The sequence below is a fragment of the Otolemur garnettii genome, unplaced genomic scaffold, assembly GCF_000181295.1.
Source record: "Otolemur garnettii isolate 467f Iridium unplaced genomic scaffold, OtoGar3 scaffold00247, whole genome shotgun sequence".
Taxonomy (NCBI): domain Eukaryota; kingdom Metazoa; phylum Chordata; class Mammalia; order Primates; family Galagidae; genus Otolemur; species Otolemur garnettii.
The window spans coordinates 1,348,260-1,369,141 of NW_003852642.1; the positions used below are offsets into that span (position 1 = coordinate 1,348,260).

General features: G+C 33.5%; 2 protein-coding genes across 2 annotated transcripts; both read left to right on the forward strand.

The window, feature by feature from the left end:
- Positions 1–8,057: 8,057 nt before the first annotated feature.
- LOC100950689 (olfactory receptor 1052-like) lies at positions 8,058–9,005 on the forward strand. The gene has a single exon (XM_003802473.2). The coding sequence runs from the start codon at positions 8,067–8,069 to the stop codon at positions 9,003–9,005; it is 939 nt and encodes a 312-aa protein (XP_003802521.1). The 5' UTR covers positions 8,058–8,066.
- A 5,791-nt stretch (positions 9,006–14,796) lies between these two features.
- LOC100951214 (olfactory receptor 5J2-like) lies at positions 14,797–15,741 on the forward strand. Its single transcript, XM_003802402.2, has one exon. It carries the CDS (start codon positions 14,803–14,805, stop codon positions 15,739–15,741), a length of 939 nt encoding a protein of 312 aa, XP_003802450.1. The 5' UTR covers positions 14,797–14,802.
- Positions 15,742–20,882: the final 5,141 nt, after the last annotated feature.

The window sequence follows — 20,882 nt, forward strand, 5'->3', positions numbered from 1 at the left end:
TTTTTCTTCTGTGTAGATATCTAGTAATGCGATCGTGGGATCATATGGAAGGTCTACATTTAGCTCCTTGAGAATTCTTCATACTTCTTTCCAAAAGGACTATAATGGTTGCAACCCCATCGACATCTACACCTTTGAGACTTCATGATGTGGGCTCTTCTTACTGAGGTTAGGTGATATCTCAAGGTGGTTTTCATTTGCGCTTTTCTGATGATTAGGGACAATGAACACTTTTTCATGGGTTTGTTTTGGCCATTCATTTGTCTTCTTGGAAGAAGGTTCTGCTCATGTCTCTTGCCCAAAGATAAATGGGGTTGTTTGAGTTATCTGTAGATTATTAGGCCTTTGTCAAGTTCATAGCAGGCAAATATCTTCTCCCATTCAAATGTTGTACGTTTGCTTTAGTTATAGTGCCTTAGTGTGCAGAAGGTTTGTTGCTTGATCATGTCCCATTTATCTTTTTTTTTTTATGTTACTGCAACTGCCAAGAGGGTCTTCTTCATAAAGTCTCTTCCCAGGCAGATATTGTCACAAGTTTTTCCCACTCTTACTTCTAGAGTTTTTATTATTGTATGCCTTAGATTTAAGTGTTTTATCCAGTGTGAGTCAATTTTTATAAGCTGTGAGCAATGCAGATACAGTTTCATCCTTTGTATATGGCTAACCAGTTTTCCCAACACAATTTATTAAATGAGGATTCTTTTGCCTGTTTATGCTTATGTTTGGTTTATTGAAGATCAGGTGGTGATACGTGGTTGGTTTTTATCTCTAGGTTCTCTATTCCATAGATCTATGTCTTTATGGTTATATGTGGTTGGTTTTATCTCTAGATTCTCTACTCTATTCCATAGATCTATGTCTTTAGGGTTTTTGGTTTTTATCTCTAGGTTCTCTATTCTAGTCCATAGATCTATGTCTCTATAGTGATATGTGGTTGGTTTTTGTCTCTAGGTTCTCTATTCTAGTCCATAGATCTATGTCTCTATTTTTATGACAGTACCATGCTGTTTTGATCACACATGATCTTCTTAATAGATGCAGAAAAAACATTCAACAAAATTCAGTATCCTTTTCTGATAAGAACACATAAGAAAATAGGCATACATGCTACATGTTTCAATTGATTGAAGCCATCTACAACAAACCCACAACCAATACCGTATCAAACAGAGTAAAGCTTAAATCATTTCCACTTAGAACTGGAACCAGACAAGGATGTCCACTGTCACCACTATTCAACATAGTGCTGGAAGCTCTAGCCAATGCAATCAGGCAATAGAAGGAGATCATCTTTGCTGATGATATGATCTTAGAAAACCCAAGGGGTTCAACTCCAAGTCTCCTGGAAGTGATAAAAAATATAGTAATAACTCGGATATAAAATCAATGTCCACAAATCAGTAGCTTTCATATATGCCAATTAAACTCAAGCTCAGACTCAAACCAAAAATACAGTACTCTTCTCAGTAGCGTCAAAGAAAATAAAGTACCTGGGAATATGCCTAATGAAGAACATGAAGTATCGTTACAGAGAAAACTATGAAACCCTCAGAAAAGAAATAAAAGAAGATGTTCATAAATGGATGAATTTATTAGCTCATGGCTGTGAAGAATTAACATTGCTAAGATGTTCATACCATCTAAAGCAAACTACAGACTTAATGCAATCCCTATTAAGGTACCAATGTCATACTTAGAGGAATTTTGAAAATAGTTCTTCATTTCATAAAGAACCAGAAAAAAAAAGCCAAATAACCAACACAATTCTAAAAAATAAAAACAAATCTGGAGGTATCATACTTCCAGACTTTAATGATCAAAGTCTATAGTGATCAAAACAGTACAATCTCATTGAGAGCAAAATCTACTATAAGGCAGTGCATCACCTTTGTTACAGTCTATCTGTGTCCTTTTCCTTTATGACCTTGATACTTATATAAGAATTAATAAAAGTATACACGCAGTGAAACATAAACCTAAATTGCCTAAGTTGATGAGTAAAACAATTGTTACATTTATGCCTATTGTCTAATATCTAAATCAAAGTATAGAACATTTTTTGCATCAAAGAAATGCAACTAAACACCGCAACGTTATTTCCATCATAAGGAAATATACCTTCTATCTTAATGCCCAGGCATCATCTCATCCCCAGGCCCATGAACCCCATCTCTAGACATTTTTTCTCTTCCTTAATTGCACATAATACAGAACACACAATATATACTCTTGATCTTGATGCTTTCACTTAGCATATTTATTTTAATTTATGCACTTTTTGTTTGGTTCACTGCATGATAATCCATTACATGTACATACCATGTTTGTTTGTTTTTTCTCATTTCAGAATATTGTGGGGATAAAAGTGTTTTGGTTACACAGATTGCTGTAGTACTGAATGAGTCAAAATTATAACTGTGTCTGATAGTGCACATTGTACCCATTAGGTATGATTTCACCCATCCTCTCTACCTCTCCCAACTAATTGATTTCCATTGTGTTGTACTTCCATCTGTGCACCTGTATACAGGTGACTTTTATTTTCTCATTTTTGTTATACTTCCCTTGAGAGACCAATCTCCAGTTCCATGTAGCTTGTTGCAAAGGGTATTAAATATTTTTTATGGCCGAGTAGTACTCCATGATATGCATATATCACAGGCCACATTTAATTAATCCACTCACGAATTGATGGACACTTGAGTTAATTCCACATCTTTGCAATTGCGAATTGTGCTTCAGTAAACATTGTAGTAAAATTTATTTTTGATAAAATGACTTTTTTCCTTTGGATGAATACTTGGTAGTGGGATTTCTGGACCAAATGGTAGGTCTACTTTTAGTTCTTTGAGGAATCTCCATTCTATTTTCCATAGAGGCACTATTAGTGGGACTGAGTTTGCTGTCCCTCTGATAGTGTGTGTGTGTGTTCCTTTCTCTCTGCATCTCTACCAGCATCTATTATTTTGGGACTTCTTGATAGAAGCCATTCTCACTGGAGTTAGGTGATATTTCACTGTGGTTTTCATTTGCATTTCTCTGATGATTAGTGACATTGAGCATTTTTTCATATGTTTATTGGCCTTTCGTCTATCTTATCTTGAAAAGCTTCTGTTTATAGCTTTTGCCCACTCTTTAATGGGTTGGTTTGGTGTTTTTCTTGATTTTCTTGAGTTCTTTGTGCAGTCTTGTTTTTAGCCCTTTATTGGATATACAGCATATGAATGTTTTCTCATATTCTATAGCTTGTCTGTTTGCTCTGCAGAAGCCACAGAGGTCTAGTGGATCCCTGTGAACTGCACGACTCCAGTGCCTGGACATTCTGGGTGGGCAGCGTCAGAGAGAGAAAGACTGTCATGATTCTGAAACCATTATTCTATTGATGGGTATTTTAATTTGGAGTTGTTACTAAAAGTCTAGTATAATCATTCTTACAGAAATCTGTTTGTTTACATATGCACTAATTTTTTCTTTGGCAGGTTCTCTGTTCCTGGACTTTGGATTTAGGATGAAATTACTGGTGAAATTACTAATGTATATTTAAATTTGGAAGACACTGTCAACTTTTCAAACGTATTGTAGCATTTTGTATTAACTACAGCTATGTATGAAGTTCTAATTTTCTTCTCATCCTTGCCATAAGTATTACAGGTAGAAGAGTTTTTCTTTTTGTTTTTGGTTTTTTGGTTTTTTTTTGTGTGTGTGATTTTCAAAATAGAAATGGGAACTGGCATGAAATGGCATTTCACTACAATTTTGGATTTCATTGACCCGATGACCAATAATAATAGGCAGTTTCCCATGCATTTGTTGGTCATTCATTTATCTAGGAGAAGGGAGAAAGCTAATGAAGACAAAAACCAGACCCACACAGCACCCTCGTAAGACTGAGAAGGGAGTCAAAGAACCAAAACCCAAACTGTTCTAAATTCAAACATTACTCTAATTTTTTGGAAAAATTGGGGGGCAAGAAATTATGGATTCTATCTTGCACATTGTAGGACTATACTATGAACATATCTGAAGTTTGTTATATTCCTCTAGAGTGTTTTGTTTTCACATTGGAAGGAAATTAACATGGCTTGACTCAGACTACAAACTCTGTCTTGTGGGTGATAATACAAATATAAGTTCATATTTTTAACTTTTTCTGGTGTACTAAAACTGCCCCAGACCTACTTGGTGTATGATAATGAGTTGGACAGAGTTTCATGTGGAATATAAATGTCTCTTTCCCTGGATAGATCTTTTTTGAGATTCGTCCAAGGGCTTCTGTGGCCATGGTGGTCATTAACTCTGCTTCTTATTTTTTACTTCAGAAAGACTGTTTTTTTTTAATGAAATTTCTATCTAATGGTCTAGACTTATATGTCCCCTCAAAATAAAAGCCACAAAAATGAGAAAATGAATCATCCATTCAGTGTCAAATGTCTTGGAATTTGCATGATTTTGTTATTTCCCAAATAATTTCAGGGATTTTTCCCTAAGATACTGGTTGTTGAATGTGGGGTGTTTCATCTTATCACAATTTATTTGATAATTACAAGAAACTGGTTATGAAATCATATATTTCTATTCAATTTTAAATTGTAAATTTAAATGTTTGCATGAAATAGAGTTATTTTTTGCTGTATTTTCAGTGTTTCATAATAGGTGCTTTGGTTACAGGAACTGACAACAACCTTCAGAAATGCATAATTTCAATTTGTCATATCAGTAAAAATTCTGTCTTCTGATTTTTCCTATTATGATTATTGTTTTTTTCTCTGTGATTTTTCCCTACAAATTTTAATGTATATTTCTTATGTGTTTAGACCACATTTCTAGACATTCTGTTACATGTTTTGGGGGAAGTATATTAATTTTCTGTAATCTTTCTAAAAATGATTATTCCAACATGTTTGGAAGCTCCTTTACATCTAGTGTCTAACAATTCCTGATGCAGATCATTCATCAGTAACCTTAGTTCGATGAACATAAACATTGAACGTAAAACAAATTTCCATCAGGATTCTTCCAAACTCATTATGCATGTTAAAGTGAAAATGGAGATAGACAATCCAAACGTAAGAAAGTTGTTTGCATCATATGTGTGTGTGTGTTGCTTTTAATAGATGACTTTACTTATATTAGCACTTTTCAAATTCATTATCTTATACATGACCATAAAGATGTAATTGTAATTAATGTAGTAACATCTAACCATTTGTCACTTAGGTAATTAATAATCCTATTGATCTAATTATTTTCAACTATAATTTTCATTAAATTTTACTTCAAGAATCTTCATACATCGCTTGACTTTTTTTCCAAGTGTTTATAGCATTTTAGTTAATTAAACACTTTAGGGAAATACATGAGTCATGGGAAATCTCAACATCCCTTAAGAAGAAGTATGTTCTCTAAGGTTTCATTTGCTACTCTAGAATGGATGAACAATGATAGGGCTTACTAGTGGTTGATGTAATAGATGTATGAGATACATATATATATATATATACACACACACATACCTGCATATACATCTCCATTCTTTTTCCAAATTTTTCCTCTAGAAGGAAAATAAAATAAGTACTTTAAGGTTTTATTCATTACTTTCTTCCTTGTATTTGTTGTGTATTTAACATTCAAGTTTATGCAATGTTGTGCATTTACATTCAAGTTTTTTAACTGGAATTATATTCAGCTCAATATTGCAAAAGAATTTACTAATTCTGCAAGCCATACATGCATAATCATGAACTCAAATTGTTTTTGAGTACAAGGTGAGACACCATGGAAAGGGTGTGATGTTTCTAACTCGGAAATTTTATTATATTATCTTTTGGTAAGTTAAGTTTATGCTGTCAAGTATTTTCCTCTTTAGTTGAATTTTCTCATATTTACTAGATTTATTTTAAAAATTAAGTTATAAATCTGATATAATCATTTGTATGTTAAGACTTCTTGAGGTGAGTTAATCCAACTGAATATCTATCATTCAATTCTCTACAAAATCACCTTAAATTTTGAGGAGATGGGCCTGTCCTCAATTAATGCATGAGTGAGTGGATTGTGAAATTCTTATTTCCTTACTTATACTTGGAATTAACCCTATCTGAAAGGTATACTCCTTCCTTGAGAATATGTTATTTATTTTTCTCAGAGGCAGGGGTTAGAAGAGAGCTCTAAGTCAACTTTTGCAGTGACTGAAGCATTCTCTAATCTGTGCTGTGGAAAACAATGTCCACAAGTGCCTACTGAGTACTTGATTACTAATCAAATACTCGATTAAAACAATTGAAATTTCAGTTTCTGTTCAAATATTTACATTAAGTGTAAGTAGCTGCTATACTTATCATTTCAGATGTAGTTGAATAATGCAGTTTTGAATACCAGTTTTAACATTATTTCTTGAAATTCATTGAAAGCACTTCTGCAATTTGGAAAATAATCTGAAGACCTCAGGGCAGAATATTGTAAATCACAATACAGGCCAATAATTAACAAAAATTATAAGCCACCCATTCGTAATTCCAATTACTTATAATTTCAAATAAAACTGAGGAAATATAATTGGTTGACTAATGTACTCTTTGCATAACTTTATATCTGCAGCCTCCCCCAAATTCTCAGATAGAAATTGTTCATCACTATATTGCTTACCTAACTACTTATCTACAAATCTACCGTAATGTCTACCTATAATCTGTGTACCTGTTTTGCACCTAAAGCAACACTTAGCATTTTGCATAAAGTATTTACTACTTTTTAATAATCCTGTGGGGTAGGTGTAATTATGCCAACACTAAAAGAAAATAAATAAATTTCCCAAATTAACATGATCATATGTAATAACAGCAACACATCTTAATTCCAGCTCAGGCTACTGCCAGCCATTTATTTTTGGAAGCAAGGAAATATATTAAATGAAATGAATTAATAGAACTCACATAGATAATCTAAATTTTATCATTTTTATCTCTGTTTTAAAGAATACATGTTGTTCTCAGCTAAATATAGAATATGGTGAATTGTTAAAGAAAAGAGAGATCCATTGTATTATTAGCATATGGATTTTTATGAAAACATATTCAAATCAAAAATATAAGAAAAGCCTTGCAATAAAAATTGGATTAGGGAATCATAATTATCAGATATATTTATAATTAAATGAACAATATAAAAATGTATTTAAGAACATAAGCTGATTGTGGTTATCCACATTTAAAATCTTATCTTTCATATTTCTATGTCTATGCTATACTATAGTATATACACTATATATGTATACACTATATATGTGTATATACTATGTATACATATACATATACATGATATATGTCTTTACAGAAAATAATAAAAATAATTATATCCTACATATATTGTCTCAATAGCATTTATATAGCCAAAAATAACTACCTAAAATAGATATGTAACTTATTTAAAGTATCAGAGAACCCATGAAAATGTCTAAGGGCTCCCCCTTAGATAAGACATAGATATTCGTGTTCTCAGTCTCAGAGCTGAGTGACTTCTCTGGGTGTCTCTCTCCATGATGCTCACGAGACACCCTTGACTTCCTCACTTTACAGCATATCACACCATCATCTTTAGAGACCAGACCTCTCTCTCTTAATCTTTGTCAGTTTTCTGGTTATATCATAATTCTTTCATGCATAGTTAATAGCACAGCTGATTTTAGATCTTCTATCATTTTCTCCTCTTAAAGATCCAGAGAGATCTGAATGATCATTTTGTAATGCTTTCAGTGGCCATCAGTGTCTGTATGGAGTCAGACCTTTTGGAGAAAGACTGAAATTTTTGACCACCAAAATGTTTTTTCATTTACTTCCTTATGGAATTGAATTAGAACGAGCACTGAAGAGAAATCAAGAGATAATGTAGTGAAGCTCCTAAAATTTTAAGTTGAGAAATTTAGCGTAGAAAAATAATATTTACTTATCCAAAGACACAGGGGTATGAATGTTTCTATTTAATATTGACATGTATATACCAGATTCTCCTGTGTCCATTCTAATCCTCTCATATTTCTCACCACAGACTTCCAGGAAAGGAACTTGAAAATGACTGAAGAGAATTTTACAGTTGTTACTGAGTTTATTCTTTTGGGATTGACAGATCGCACTGAACTCAAAATTGCACTTTTTGTGTTATTCCTGGTGATTTATGCCACTACCTTGCTGGGGAATCTGGGCATGATCTTCTTAATCCAAGTCACCCCGCAGCTCCACACACCCATGTACTTTTTCCTCAGTTGCCTTTCATTTGTGGATGCCTGCTACTCATCAGTTATTGCACCCAAAATGCTGACCACCTTCTTGGTTGAGAGAGAAACCATCTCCATCTCTGCCTGCATAGTGCAGCACTTGTTTTTTGGAGTGTTCATCACCACAGAAGGCTTCTTGCTCTCAGTGATGGCATATGACCGCTACGTGGCCATCGTGAACCCTTTGCTTTACACCACAGTCATGTCTAGGAGAAGGTGCATAGGGCTGGTCTGTGGGTCATGCATAGGTGGGATGATCAACTCATTGACACACACTATAAGCTTAGGGAGACTGTCTTTCTGTGGGTCTAATGTTGTGGGCCATTTTTTCTGTGATGTTCCCCCACTGCTAAAATTGTCGTGTTCTGATACTTCCATCAATGAGCTTTTGCTTTTAATTTTCTCCGGAGTCATTGCCATGGGCACCTTCTTGATTGTGATCATTTCCTACATATTCATTGCCATTGCTATTCTGAGAATCCGCTCAGCATCAGGCAGGCAGAAAGCCTTCTCCACCTGTGCCTCTCACCTGACTGCTGTGACCATATTCTATGGCACCTTAAGTTTTAATTACATTCAGCCCAGCTCCCAATACTCCGTGGAGCAGGAGAAGGTGGTTTCTGTGTTCTACACACTAGTGATCCCCATGTTAAACCCATTGATTTACAGTCTGAGAAACAAGGATGTAAAGGATGCTGTGAAGAGAGTCAGAGTAACAAAACGTCTCTCGTGTTAAAGTCACTTGTCTGCCTGCAGCATTGTTTCAGTCAGCCTTCACTCGCTAACGTTCATATGTATTTCTAAATACGTTCATATACAGGTGAATTGATTTAAAAAATTATGATTGATGAGACCAAGTCAACTTGCCCCAGCTTTTCTTTAGGTAACCTCAATTATGTTTCTGGTTCTAAAACTATGTTTCATAGAAATAATGGTTTAGTGAGAAAACAACACTCCTGAGTGTGGCTAGAGGTAGCATGACTGAGCATTTTTATACACGCACATAAATAAATTTGCATCACAGCTAGTAAGTGTATACCTTATCTTTCCCATAGAGTTCAAAAGGATTGGAAATCCAAGTTCCGAAGATGAGAATTCAGGAAAATTAGAAAGAACCTGACGAGGAAAATTCTCTTTACTCTGAGAATTGCTGAAGTTTAATTCAATGAATTACAAAACCTATCCAAAAGGGAAAATTAACAATGAGAGTCATAGTGACATTCAAAGAAGGACGCCTTAGGTACAAATAAATAATCATTATCAAGATGGTATCTACGTGCTCTCTCTGTCATTGATTTGTAGGATTTAAAAGATATTCTTGATACAAAAATCCTTGATTGCCTATAAGTGCTATACAGTTTTGCTGTGGGCTTTTTATTGGTTATATGCATCACATATTGGAAATACAGGCTCTCCTTAAAGTTTATGTGCAGTTCGAAATAGTTTTACATTGTGAATTGCACATGAACTTTACATACACCCTGTATGGTTTGTTCTGTATTTTAATCTTTTATTTCCTCCATGACATCATTTTTCTAATTTCAGCATATTTAATTGGTTCTTTCCCTTTTTTCCTTTGTTTTTTGTCTTTTGTTTTTTGGTTATTAATACTCTAATATCAGATATATTATCATCTACAAAGATTACGTATGTACTTCCCCCTACTTGTCCCTACAGATATTCAAATATATAAATACTATTCATTAACAAAACCATCTGGTTACTGGTCTCCATCAATTCTTCATCAATTAAGAATACCAACATCTAAAGCAAAGGTTTGGACTCGGTGCTATCTCTGACATCTCATTGATCTATTTTTTGATTTCTGTATCAGTGTTTTGTGAGATAAAATAATAAACTCAAGATGCACTTTTTTCTTTTTTTCCCAGGAGGTAGCTATTCTTGATCCCCTATAATTTCTTGGGGCATGGAAGTAGGTTGATTGAAAGTAAAAGCTATGTTCATTCCAACTTCTGTCTAAGTTTCATGATTCGTGCAGCACAGATCTTTGGGAAGTTTCCCTTTCTAGTATACTGGTGTGCCTGAAGAACATTTATCTCTTCCTTTCAGAGACTTGGTCTAGTCCTCAAACCCTACAGAAAGTTCCAAAAATGTTTCACCTGAAGAACCTGCCACACATTTGAGTCTTTTCAGATCTCAAATTCGTCATGCAGGCCTTGATCACCAAAGCTTTGCAAGTTTTCTGGCCTCATTGGAGACTTTCTACCCGGGCAAGCTTGATCCAGTGGTTTATGACAGACTAGGGAGATACCCCAGGAGAAAAACAATAGAAGATTCTCCATTGTTTTGACAATTGTATGTTCATTTGGAATTTAGTTCACATAAATATAGTTGTTTGTACACCTCACCTTTCCTTCATAAAAGGATTTTTAAAAATCACATGGTAGTAAATAAGACTTTCGCTTCACAACAAGATAATGTAACCTAAATGGATATGGAATACTAATTTAAAATATTCTTCTAGCTTCCAATTCTTTAATGAAATTCTCCTTCTTGTTTTCACATTTTAACATATCATCTCTATTTTAAAATTCATATGTAAAAATTCCAGTTTATATTTAATTAATTCTTTTTTATGTTTATAGTCTCAGTCACATCCTGTCTTCTCATACAGGATGAAATATTAATATTGTGTACCAGGCATATCTAAGAAAATTGTAGCAGGTCTAGTTGAAAATAAGTTGTTATCTTCTTCAGAAAGTATTCACTATTACTTTTGGTGGACAGTCCTTCTTCATATATTTTGGATGTTAACCTCTGTTGTTTTTATCACTTGAATAAAAATTTACCTTCCTCACTGTGCCTTGTTATACTGTATTTTAATTAACAATAGTTCTCAATTATAATGAAGGGAAATTATTCAAACTTTTGACTGATCAGTTTTAGCCATTCTGATTAAGGATGCTTTATAACAAACTACCCCAACGTTTATGGGGCTGAAGATACACCCACTTAGTTTTGCTCTCTGCTGCTATGTGTCAAGCTAAGCCATTCAGCTAAGCCATTCTCTCGTACAATTGCTTATTTGAACCCAGCAATCCTGTTCTAACAATCACCGAATGCTGTAATTGCCAGGATGTAAAGATGTTATAGCAGAGGATACTAATTTATGCTTAAACTGCGTATTAGAAAATATTTGTATTTTCCATTTGTATCTGGAGAAAATAGACTGTTGCATTAAGCCTACTACTGTGAGGATTAAAATGTGTGTGTGTGTGTGTGTGTGTGCGTGTGTGTGTATATAAATACACATTTCTAAATCTCTCATGGCTGTATCTCAATTTCTTCTTTGGCTTAATAGAAAAAGGTCACTATTATTTCTAACACGCATTTTTAGCAGCCATATAATTTTTTTTCTTAGTTTCACTTTCCTTGCAAGTAAGAGGAATATTTTGCCATGATTTTAGCCTCTTACATGAGCTGCAATTACAGGTGTAAGCTATGACATCAGCCTAAAATATTTTTTGAGGCAAGTGGAGTTAAATCTAGTCTTCCCTTTATGGGAAGCATCAGAATATTGGCTTCTTGATTTGTTCAATTTTGATAATCCATGTTCTTCTAGTATCTTAAAAATGTCTTGTTTCCAGGCAGCAACTGTGGCTCAAGGAGTAGGGTACCAGCCCCATATACCTGGGGTGGTGGGTTCAAACCTGGCCCTGGCCAAAACTACAAAAAAAAAAGAAAAAGAAAGAAAGAAAAAGTGTCTTTTTCCATTTATTACCCAAGAAATGTTTCTTAAATGAATGACAGTGGTGAAGCTAAATGTCATAGCCTATGAGAGTGACAAATGGCCATTGCATTTGCTGTGTAAAATGTAGATGTCAACTTCCAGCAGAAGCCTGTGGATGTGAACAGTGGAATGACGCTTCCCACAAAGTGTTCTCAAAGGCTGGCTGGCTATTATCACATTGGATTCCACTGCATTTTTGCCTTACAGAGATTAGTGTGGTACACAGCATATTTTAATAAAATGATACCCAATTTATGCTTATTATTCATAATCAATATTTGTACTATTTTCTCACCTAGAAAATCACCTTCTATGATTCCTTCCACTCTTTGTAACTTTTTTCATTGCACACCTTAGGGAAAACCAATTCCACTGAGATAAATTGAGATAGTCCCTGGAGAATCCAGAGTGCAGCCCAATGTATAATTTTGTCACTGCTGTGGCATTAGTTTCATCAGTGTTTGAGCAACAGGGACTCTGGCCTCATTTGATCACACAAAAATACTTAAATACAAATATGCATGCTTACCCGCCCTTATAAATTTGTCCTCTTAGAGGAAAGATTAAAGATTTAAAGAACAAACCATTGTTCCTTGTTCTTATTGTAATTGTTTGGTATCTAAGCCTAAATTGCATATGAATTTTTTAACTTATCTACCATTATAACATTGATTATTCTGAATTTCAGAAAAATGTATTAACTGCTTGGTTTCTAAATAAGGAGTGAAAAAAATGGAGATTGAATTCTAAAGAAATTCGTGTCTTAAATTTTTTTTCTAGCATTGGTAAGTTAAATTTATTATTTTGAATATGTTTCTGTGTCTTTAATTATTTTTGTATTTAGAATTTGTTCTGCAGATAACCGAAAGTTCCAAATATCATATTAGCCTATCGGAATACTAAAGTCCATGTAACTTAACTCTGTATCATATTATATAATTTCATTTATAATACTTCCATGCAATTTTTATTAGGAAAGTTATATATTTGGATAGTTTGATTTATATTTCTTCAAACATGATATATGCTAAATTATGGTTTACAACAAAAGTCATATTTATAAGTGACCATTGAGAAACTTATCCAGTTAATGGTCTACAAATAGCAGAAAACATCAGATAAAAGAATGATCTAAAAAGTGCAATTCCGAGATACTCAGACTTATTATTTGTTGAAAATACTCTCCCTTATTGTTGGAAAATAGTGCTTAAATATTGCAAATATTTTGTCAGATAGGAATTATTCCTTTAGAATCCTTTCAAAGATCTACCCTCATTACCATGAACCACAATATATTAAACAGAGTGTCTATCACTGTTCCATCTCTATATAGATACCCCTCATAGCTGTGTAACCATCTAATAATTTTTAATTGCTTAATTTTTACTCAGAGAAACACTAAATATTTTATTGTAATTGTCTCCTTCAACATACTTAGTAATATTTGAAAGGAAATTGTATCTTCAGTCAGAAGCGTTAAATAACTTACCCAATACAATGAAACCGGTTGTCATCTGCAGTAAGATTTGAACTTCAGTCTAATGGACTCTCCCATTTACCATGATCATTAAAATGCTTTAATTAAAGTAGGTAAAGGGTGCAAATTATGCCCAGGACAAATAAATCACTCTTTGCTTCCTATCATTTCTAAAACTACATTTCAATTTAATAGAGAATAAGGGAGAGAGACTGTTGATTCAGAAACAAATATGAACAGGTTGAATATAAGGTACATGTCCAACCATCCAATTGAAACTGCATTTTAAAAAGTCTTAAATTGGCTAACCTACTTATCGTACGATGAAAACTATGAAGAGATATCACGAAATAGTTGGAAAGCATATTTACTTATATTCTGAATTATTATTTATTTGGTTGTCTAAAATTATTTGAAGTCTTCAGAAAAAAAAATAGGAAACCTCCAAATTGCCCAGATATGCAAGATATGTGGGATTTTGTGCTCCCAATCTCAGAGTTAGTGACTCTCTAGGACTCCCCTCCCACTATGGCCATGAAAGATTACACAGAATCCAGGACAGTGATTTCTTCTAGTATGTATCACGTAAAAGATGGGCTGTTGTTTCCTGAGTTTCAGACTTAGGGTCATAGGGTCATAGTTACCAGGGTCATAGTCCTTGGCTGTGTCAAATGCCATCACTATAGATGCCTGAGATATCTTACTTCATGAATATGGCCACTTCACTCCCTAAAATAATGGAACTGTACATTATTTCCCTACATAATTACAAAATAAAGATAATCTCATGAACTCTTTTTATTCAGTGGTTTCATACTCTAAAAACTAACCAAAAATAGCAGAAGATAGTTTTACTGAGTGGTATTTTAATTATCCAAAATGTATATTTTTCATCCTAGTAGTTTAAATTATCATTGGTGTTTTCTTGAGGCTACTTTTACTTTGTTGTTAAGGTAGACATTTGTATGTAGGGAGATATTTTCACATATTATTTTTTATGGAATATAATCATATGAAACAACATTACTGGAAAAAAAAATTAGAGACCATCTAGTCTACTTGGTAAATTTGTCAACTGGAAAAAATGGAAAATCAAAGAAAGGATGATATTTACCCCAAGAGCAAAATCCATAGTTCTCTGTATCTTACCATAATATGTATAAATGTGTATAACATTTACATATTTAATATGTATGTGTAGTATTTGTATGTTTAAACACTTTCTATATATATGTATTATTTTTCCTAATAATTTTAATCCTCTATCTTTTTTCTCAACAGAGTTTTTTGTAAAGAAACAAACAAATGGCCAAAGAGAATTTCACAATTGTTACTGAGTTTATTCTTTTGGGATTGACAGATCGCGCTGAACTGAAAGTTGTGCTTTTTGTGTTATTCCTGGTGATTTATGCTGTTACCTTGGTGGGGAATCTGGGCATGATCTGTTTAATCCGTATCACCCCCAAACTCCACACTCCCATGTACTTTTTCCTAGGTTGCCTTTCACTTGTAGATGCCTGCTATTCATCTGCAATTGCACCCCAAATGCTGGTGAACCTCCTAGTTGTGAAGGGAACCATCTCTTTCTCTGCTTGCATAGTACAGCATTTGTGTTTTGGGGTGTTCGTTACCACAGAAGGCTTCTTGCTGTCAATGATGGCATTCGATCGGTATGTGGCCATCACGACTCCCTTGCTGTACACTGTAGCTATGTCTAAGAGAAAGTGTGTGGGACTGGTCACTGGATCATGGACATGTGGATTGATCAATTCATTAATACACACAATAAGCTTGGGGCGACTGTCCTTCTGTGGGCTGAACATTGTCAGCCACTTCTTCTGTGATACTCCCTCCCTGCTAAAGCTGTCATGTTCTGATACCTCCAGGAATGAGTTGTTGCTTTTAACCTTTTCTGGAGTCATTGCCATGGGCACCTTCTTGATTGTGATCATTTCCTACATCTTCATTGTGTTTGCTATTCTAAGGATCCGCTCCGCAGTGGGTAGACAGAAAGCTTTCTCTACCTGTGCCTCTCACCTGACTGCTGTGACAATATTTTATGGCACCTTAAGCTTTAGTTACATTCAGCCAACTTCCCAGTATTCTGCAGAACAGGAGAAGGTGGTTTCTGTATTCTATACACTAGTGATTCCCATGTTAAACCCATTGATTTACAGTCTGAGAAATAAGGATGTAAAGGATGCTGTGAAAAGGGCCACAGAAATGAGAGCTTCCCTCTGTTAATTTCAAGTTACTATTAATCCTGCAGCATTCTATTCATCAGCTCCCACTCCAAGAATTCAATGAATGACTTGTACCTTTGTAATAGGCTCCATAGGTGTGGTCCCAACATTAACCCTCCCTCTATAGAACCACCCTACTCCCTTCCCATCTCAATCTCCTTCCCTTCTTCATCCTGGGCTACAGTTATGATTCATCTCTCACATGAAAGTATGAGTGATTGTAAATTGGTTTTCTAGTACTGAGTACATTGGATTTTTTTTTTTTTGCCATTCCTGTGATACTTTACTAAGAAGAATAATTTCTAGCTCCATCCATGTAAACATAAAAGAGGTAAAGTCTCCATCTTTTTTTAATGCTGCATAGTATTCCATGATATACATGTACCATAATTTATTAACCCATTCATGGCTCAAATGGCACTTGGGCTTCTTCTGAGACTTAGCAATTATCAAGTATTGAACACAAATGTCTTAATACTGTGATTAAGTAAATGAAGTAAAAGCTATGTTAATTAGTAGGATGTAAGCACTCCAATTTGTACAAATAATCAACACATTGAATCCCATAAAGGCATAAATGTATTCATGATCCATGTATATGACTTAATAAAAAAAAACAGAATATATATGATTTTTTGTCTACCTTTTTAGAGGACTCAATATTATGTTTATGAATTTATCCACCTTGTTGCCTATAAAGATACTTTGCCCATTTCACTGACATATTGTGTTCTACTATATGACTTTTAACAAGATTAGGCCATTTTGCTGTCAATATTTGAGTTGTTATGCATAACAATTGATTAGGTTGTTGTGCACATCAAGAATTCATTCTTTTTTATTACAAAGTAGAATTCCATTGCATGGATATACCATGATTGTTTATCCAGTTACCTGTTGATGAGCATTTGGGCTATTACAATAAAGTTGCTATAAATATTAAAAAAAAAAAAAAGAATTCAATGAATCCTAAAAATTCTCAGGATCATACCAATATTCTCATTCTGTGCATTTTGGTTCATATGAAGAGGTAGCCTGAAAGGGAAAAGGGTAAAATTCACTTATCTTCATCACCAGAGATTATCACTTAGCTCTGCATATGTTCTAGGTTTTCAGTATATAAATCGGCGAATGATACAGTATTGCTTTTACCTTTTCCTGTCATTTTAGGCACAAAGTTATAATAATTTTGGATTTAAAGATGTAAAAATGGGGTACTTTCTAGAAAAAAATCATTATTATCTGGATTTCTAAGAAAATAGATATGAGCATATACCTGAAACTTGCTTTTACTGACTTTTATTTTAAATATTTTAAATGGTGGTAACTATTTCCCCCTAAAAATAAAATGGAGACTTTCTTTCTGCTGTTGCTCTTGATAAAACATGAATTTTACTCAGTTTATCTACTTCTTTATGTCTTAAACTCTGAAGAGTAAGGTGGCTGCCCCTAAATTACACCTGAAAGCATAACAGGAGCCTCATGACTTTTCAACTTCAGTTTTTAAAATTTTAATTACAAGCGAAAAATGACAAAAAGTAATTATGGAGGCTTTAAAATTCAAAACCTACTTTATCTCTCTTTTCAAGCATCCTCTTCCCATTCACTGAAGATTGAAAGCAAAAAGTTTCTAAGAAGTTGTTTAAAATTTTGCAAATGAATACTTTACAAAAATACCATTTTATAAAATCAGGCTGGACAAATTAACAGTCCTTCACTGTCTTCTATGTCTTAGTCATTCTGTTTCCTTTCATTCTACGGTGTTAAACTTTACCGTTGACGAAGGAGTCTTTATTTACCATTAAAAAACAAAAATATATGGGGCAATCATTTGTAGTATTTCCATTAACAGTAAATTAATTTCAACTGAAATTGAAACAGTTTTCTCTATTTTTGAACTCTATATACTAATAGGATTAGTGGAAGGAATCTTGATATTCAAAGACCATGAGAGAGTTGAAGAAATACTCCAGTAACTTTAAAGTGGCTACTTTACATAGTTGGCAAGTCAGTCAGACTCAGTTTCCTAAATGAAGTATATAAACAGGAAAAATCATTTTACTTATTTCTATAACAGAAAATGCAAAATTCATTGTTTTTACAAATGAATTTTAGAAAATGTATATGATGTTCTATGTTGATCAACTTAAAATTTATATGACAATCATTTGTAAGGCATAAGAAGTTAATGCCATAAAATCATTTCTGATAGGAATAATGATAACATCATAATTATATTATTAATAATACTCCATGACAATATGTATCAAAATAAATAACTTCATATTTGATAATGACAATAAAATATTATTGTTTGCTTAGAGCCTCACTATAATTATGCTGTTACCTCTGGGAAAAATGTATGCATGGAATTGAACTTTCAAGCAACAAAACATCAATTAGCTAAATCTCTTTATAAATCTTCAGTTATATTTATGTTTAGATGACTATTTTACCTTTGTTAATTATCTCTTATGCTTCGAATAATTATTACTCCCACTTTGCCTTGCTCTAAATGTTACATCAAGGAAGACAAAATACATTAATTCTCCAACTTTGCTATTTTTTTCTTTTTAAAAAAATTCTTTAAATGTATTCTAGTTTCTTTGCTATTACATTGGCATTTTAGAATTAGTTTATAGGTTTCTCTGGATTTACTTCAACACCAATTTGCAGTTTTCAACATGTAGGTCTTGTACACATATCATTTGAAGCATATCTAAATATCTCACTTTTGATGTAATTATAACAAATTGTTTTTACTGAAACTCCCAAAGTTTATTGCTTATATGCAGGAAAAAATGGAATTCTGTATATTTATCTTGCATACCTGACACTTCTGTACTCAGTTCTAGTAACTTTTGCAGATTTTTTTCTATATAAATACTCACAGCTTGTGCAAAGAGAAATCTTTGTACTTGTTTATCTTAGATCTATCTTTTCTTGCATTGTGCATGGGACACATCCATTATAGTGTAAAATAGATGTGGAGAAAAGAAATGCCTTGTGTTTTTTCAAATATCAGGAGAAATAAATGCATTTGTCACTTTATGATTAAGTATGGTGTTCCACTATATTTATTTCATTAATGTCGGAGAAATTTTCCAGTAATACTATCAACATCAGGAGTTTGCTTTGGAAGTTTTTCTAGGGGAATTTTATTCTTTAATAGGTAAATAACCCTTCTGTTTTTCCATTACAAGGTAGAAGTTTTTATTTTGTGCCATTTAAGGGATCTGTTCGTTTCATTTTTCCCCACTGTCAATCAATTTTCTTTACAACTTAGACTGCCCTGCTTCCCTAACCCAGAAATATATCTAAACCATATCTCCCAGGAAGTGGATTTGAGAGAGCTACCCTCACACCTTCTTGTCTGGTAGCCTTGTGATAAAATCTTTTCTCTTTTGTAAAACCTATGTCACAAGTGACTGATTTACTGTGGACAAGCAGAAAGGACCTGAATGTGGCCAGTAACATCACATGTAGATCTGTCAATTGATGTCATCAAACTAGGGAAAAATGAAAATCATCACACATGCATACCACATTTTCTTTATCTAATCAGACATTGATGGATATGTAGCTTGGTAAACATATCAGTGCAGGTAGCTTTTTGATGCAATTAATTTTTTTTCCCCTCAGGGTAGATACTCAGTAGTAGGCTGCCCATTTTCAAAGGAATTATTTGTATTTGTGTTGTTGTTGAGTTGCCTGAGTTACTTGTATATTTTGTATACTGGTCCCCATTCTGTAACAAAATTGCATTTGCACCTCATAAACTTTTATAAATTAAAAGAAAGTCAATGAAAATATAATGCATAATCAATATTGATCAAAAGTGAGAGGAAAAACAACTAGTTTATTATAGGTCAATACTATTACCAAAAGACACAAAACAACTGGATCATATTTAAGCAAAAGTAATTTTTATTTTTTTTTGTTTTAAGAAATGAGAAAACAATCCATCTAACCAAACATCCAGTAATAAGTCAGAAACAGCCACTGGGGGAATGTAGAAACCTACAAGCTTCTATGAATGGCTGCAAAAATTATTTCAGTTGATGTATCAACCAACTGGGCTGATTAAAACTAAATAAAGTGCTGATAAGAACCTAAAGTTTTGGGGGGTTGATGGTGTGTGACATATCTTTTGAGGGCAGGATACAATTATAAGAGGGACTTTACCTAACAAATGCAATCAATGTAACCTGATTCTTTGTACCCTCAATGAACCCCCAACAATTAAAAAAAAGAACCTACAGTTTACTGAACTGAAATTATCTTCAACTGATGGACTGTATCTAGAAAGAAAGGCATTGATGAAACACAGTGGGACCCCAAGTTTGGGGGAGCAAATTCATAAGACTGAATCTTTCAAATCTTTCACACGCCAGCTAGTGTCTTTTTATAATGTCTTTACAACAACCTGTTACAATCCAAAATATATCTTTTTTAAAAAAGCTAAGGCTGAAACACAAGGAAAAAATGCTGTATAAAGAGAAACACAGCACATGGGGATATATACGTAGACACTGGAAATTTTATTCTAAAACATAAGAATACAAATGACGCCTTGCCAGTCTACACTGCTTTTACCACTGTCCTTACTCCCACTTACAGCCTTCACTCCCACTGAATGCTTTTCTGGGTTTATATCCACTTGACACAATTTATTGTCCTACAAAACTGACTTATTATGTAATCAATCACTCAACCTCTTCAGGAAGGCGAATATTTTTACAGTTTTTTTTTCCTGGATGAATCTAGTTTAAATTAATATATTTTAAGCTGTTAGAAGTAGCTGAATGGTGCAAAACAACATAGGAATATATGCGTGTGTTAAATGCATTTGTGCTTGCTACTCATCACAGATGTACACAGAGCAAAGTTTGATATCCATAACCTAACTTATAGGCGAAATAATATATGTGGACATTAAGAAAATAGGTTATATACATTTTCCACATCCTTTCAGGTAATATTTTCGATCTTTGTTCTTGAAGTTACTGGTCAAAGAAATCAACATCAAGACTTGTGGGACCACACCTATGGTCCATCTTACAAGAGTACATGTGAATCTTTCTAAATGTAGAATATAAATGTCTTAACACAAAAACTAAGAAAATGCCATGAAGGCTATGT

Bases quoted from the DNA above. Each gene is read 5' to 3' on its own strand.
- LOC100950689 (XM_003802473.2), top strand. From the start codon at position 8,067: ATGACTGAAGAGAATTTTACAGTTGTTACTGAGTTTATTCTTTTGGGA.
- LOC100951214 (XM_003802402.2), top strand. From the start codon at position 14,803: ATGGCCAAAGAGAATTTCACAATTGTTACTGAGTTTATTCTTTTGGGA.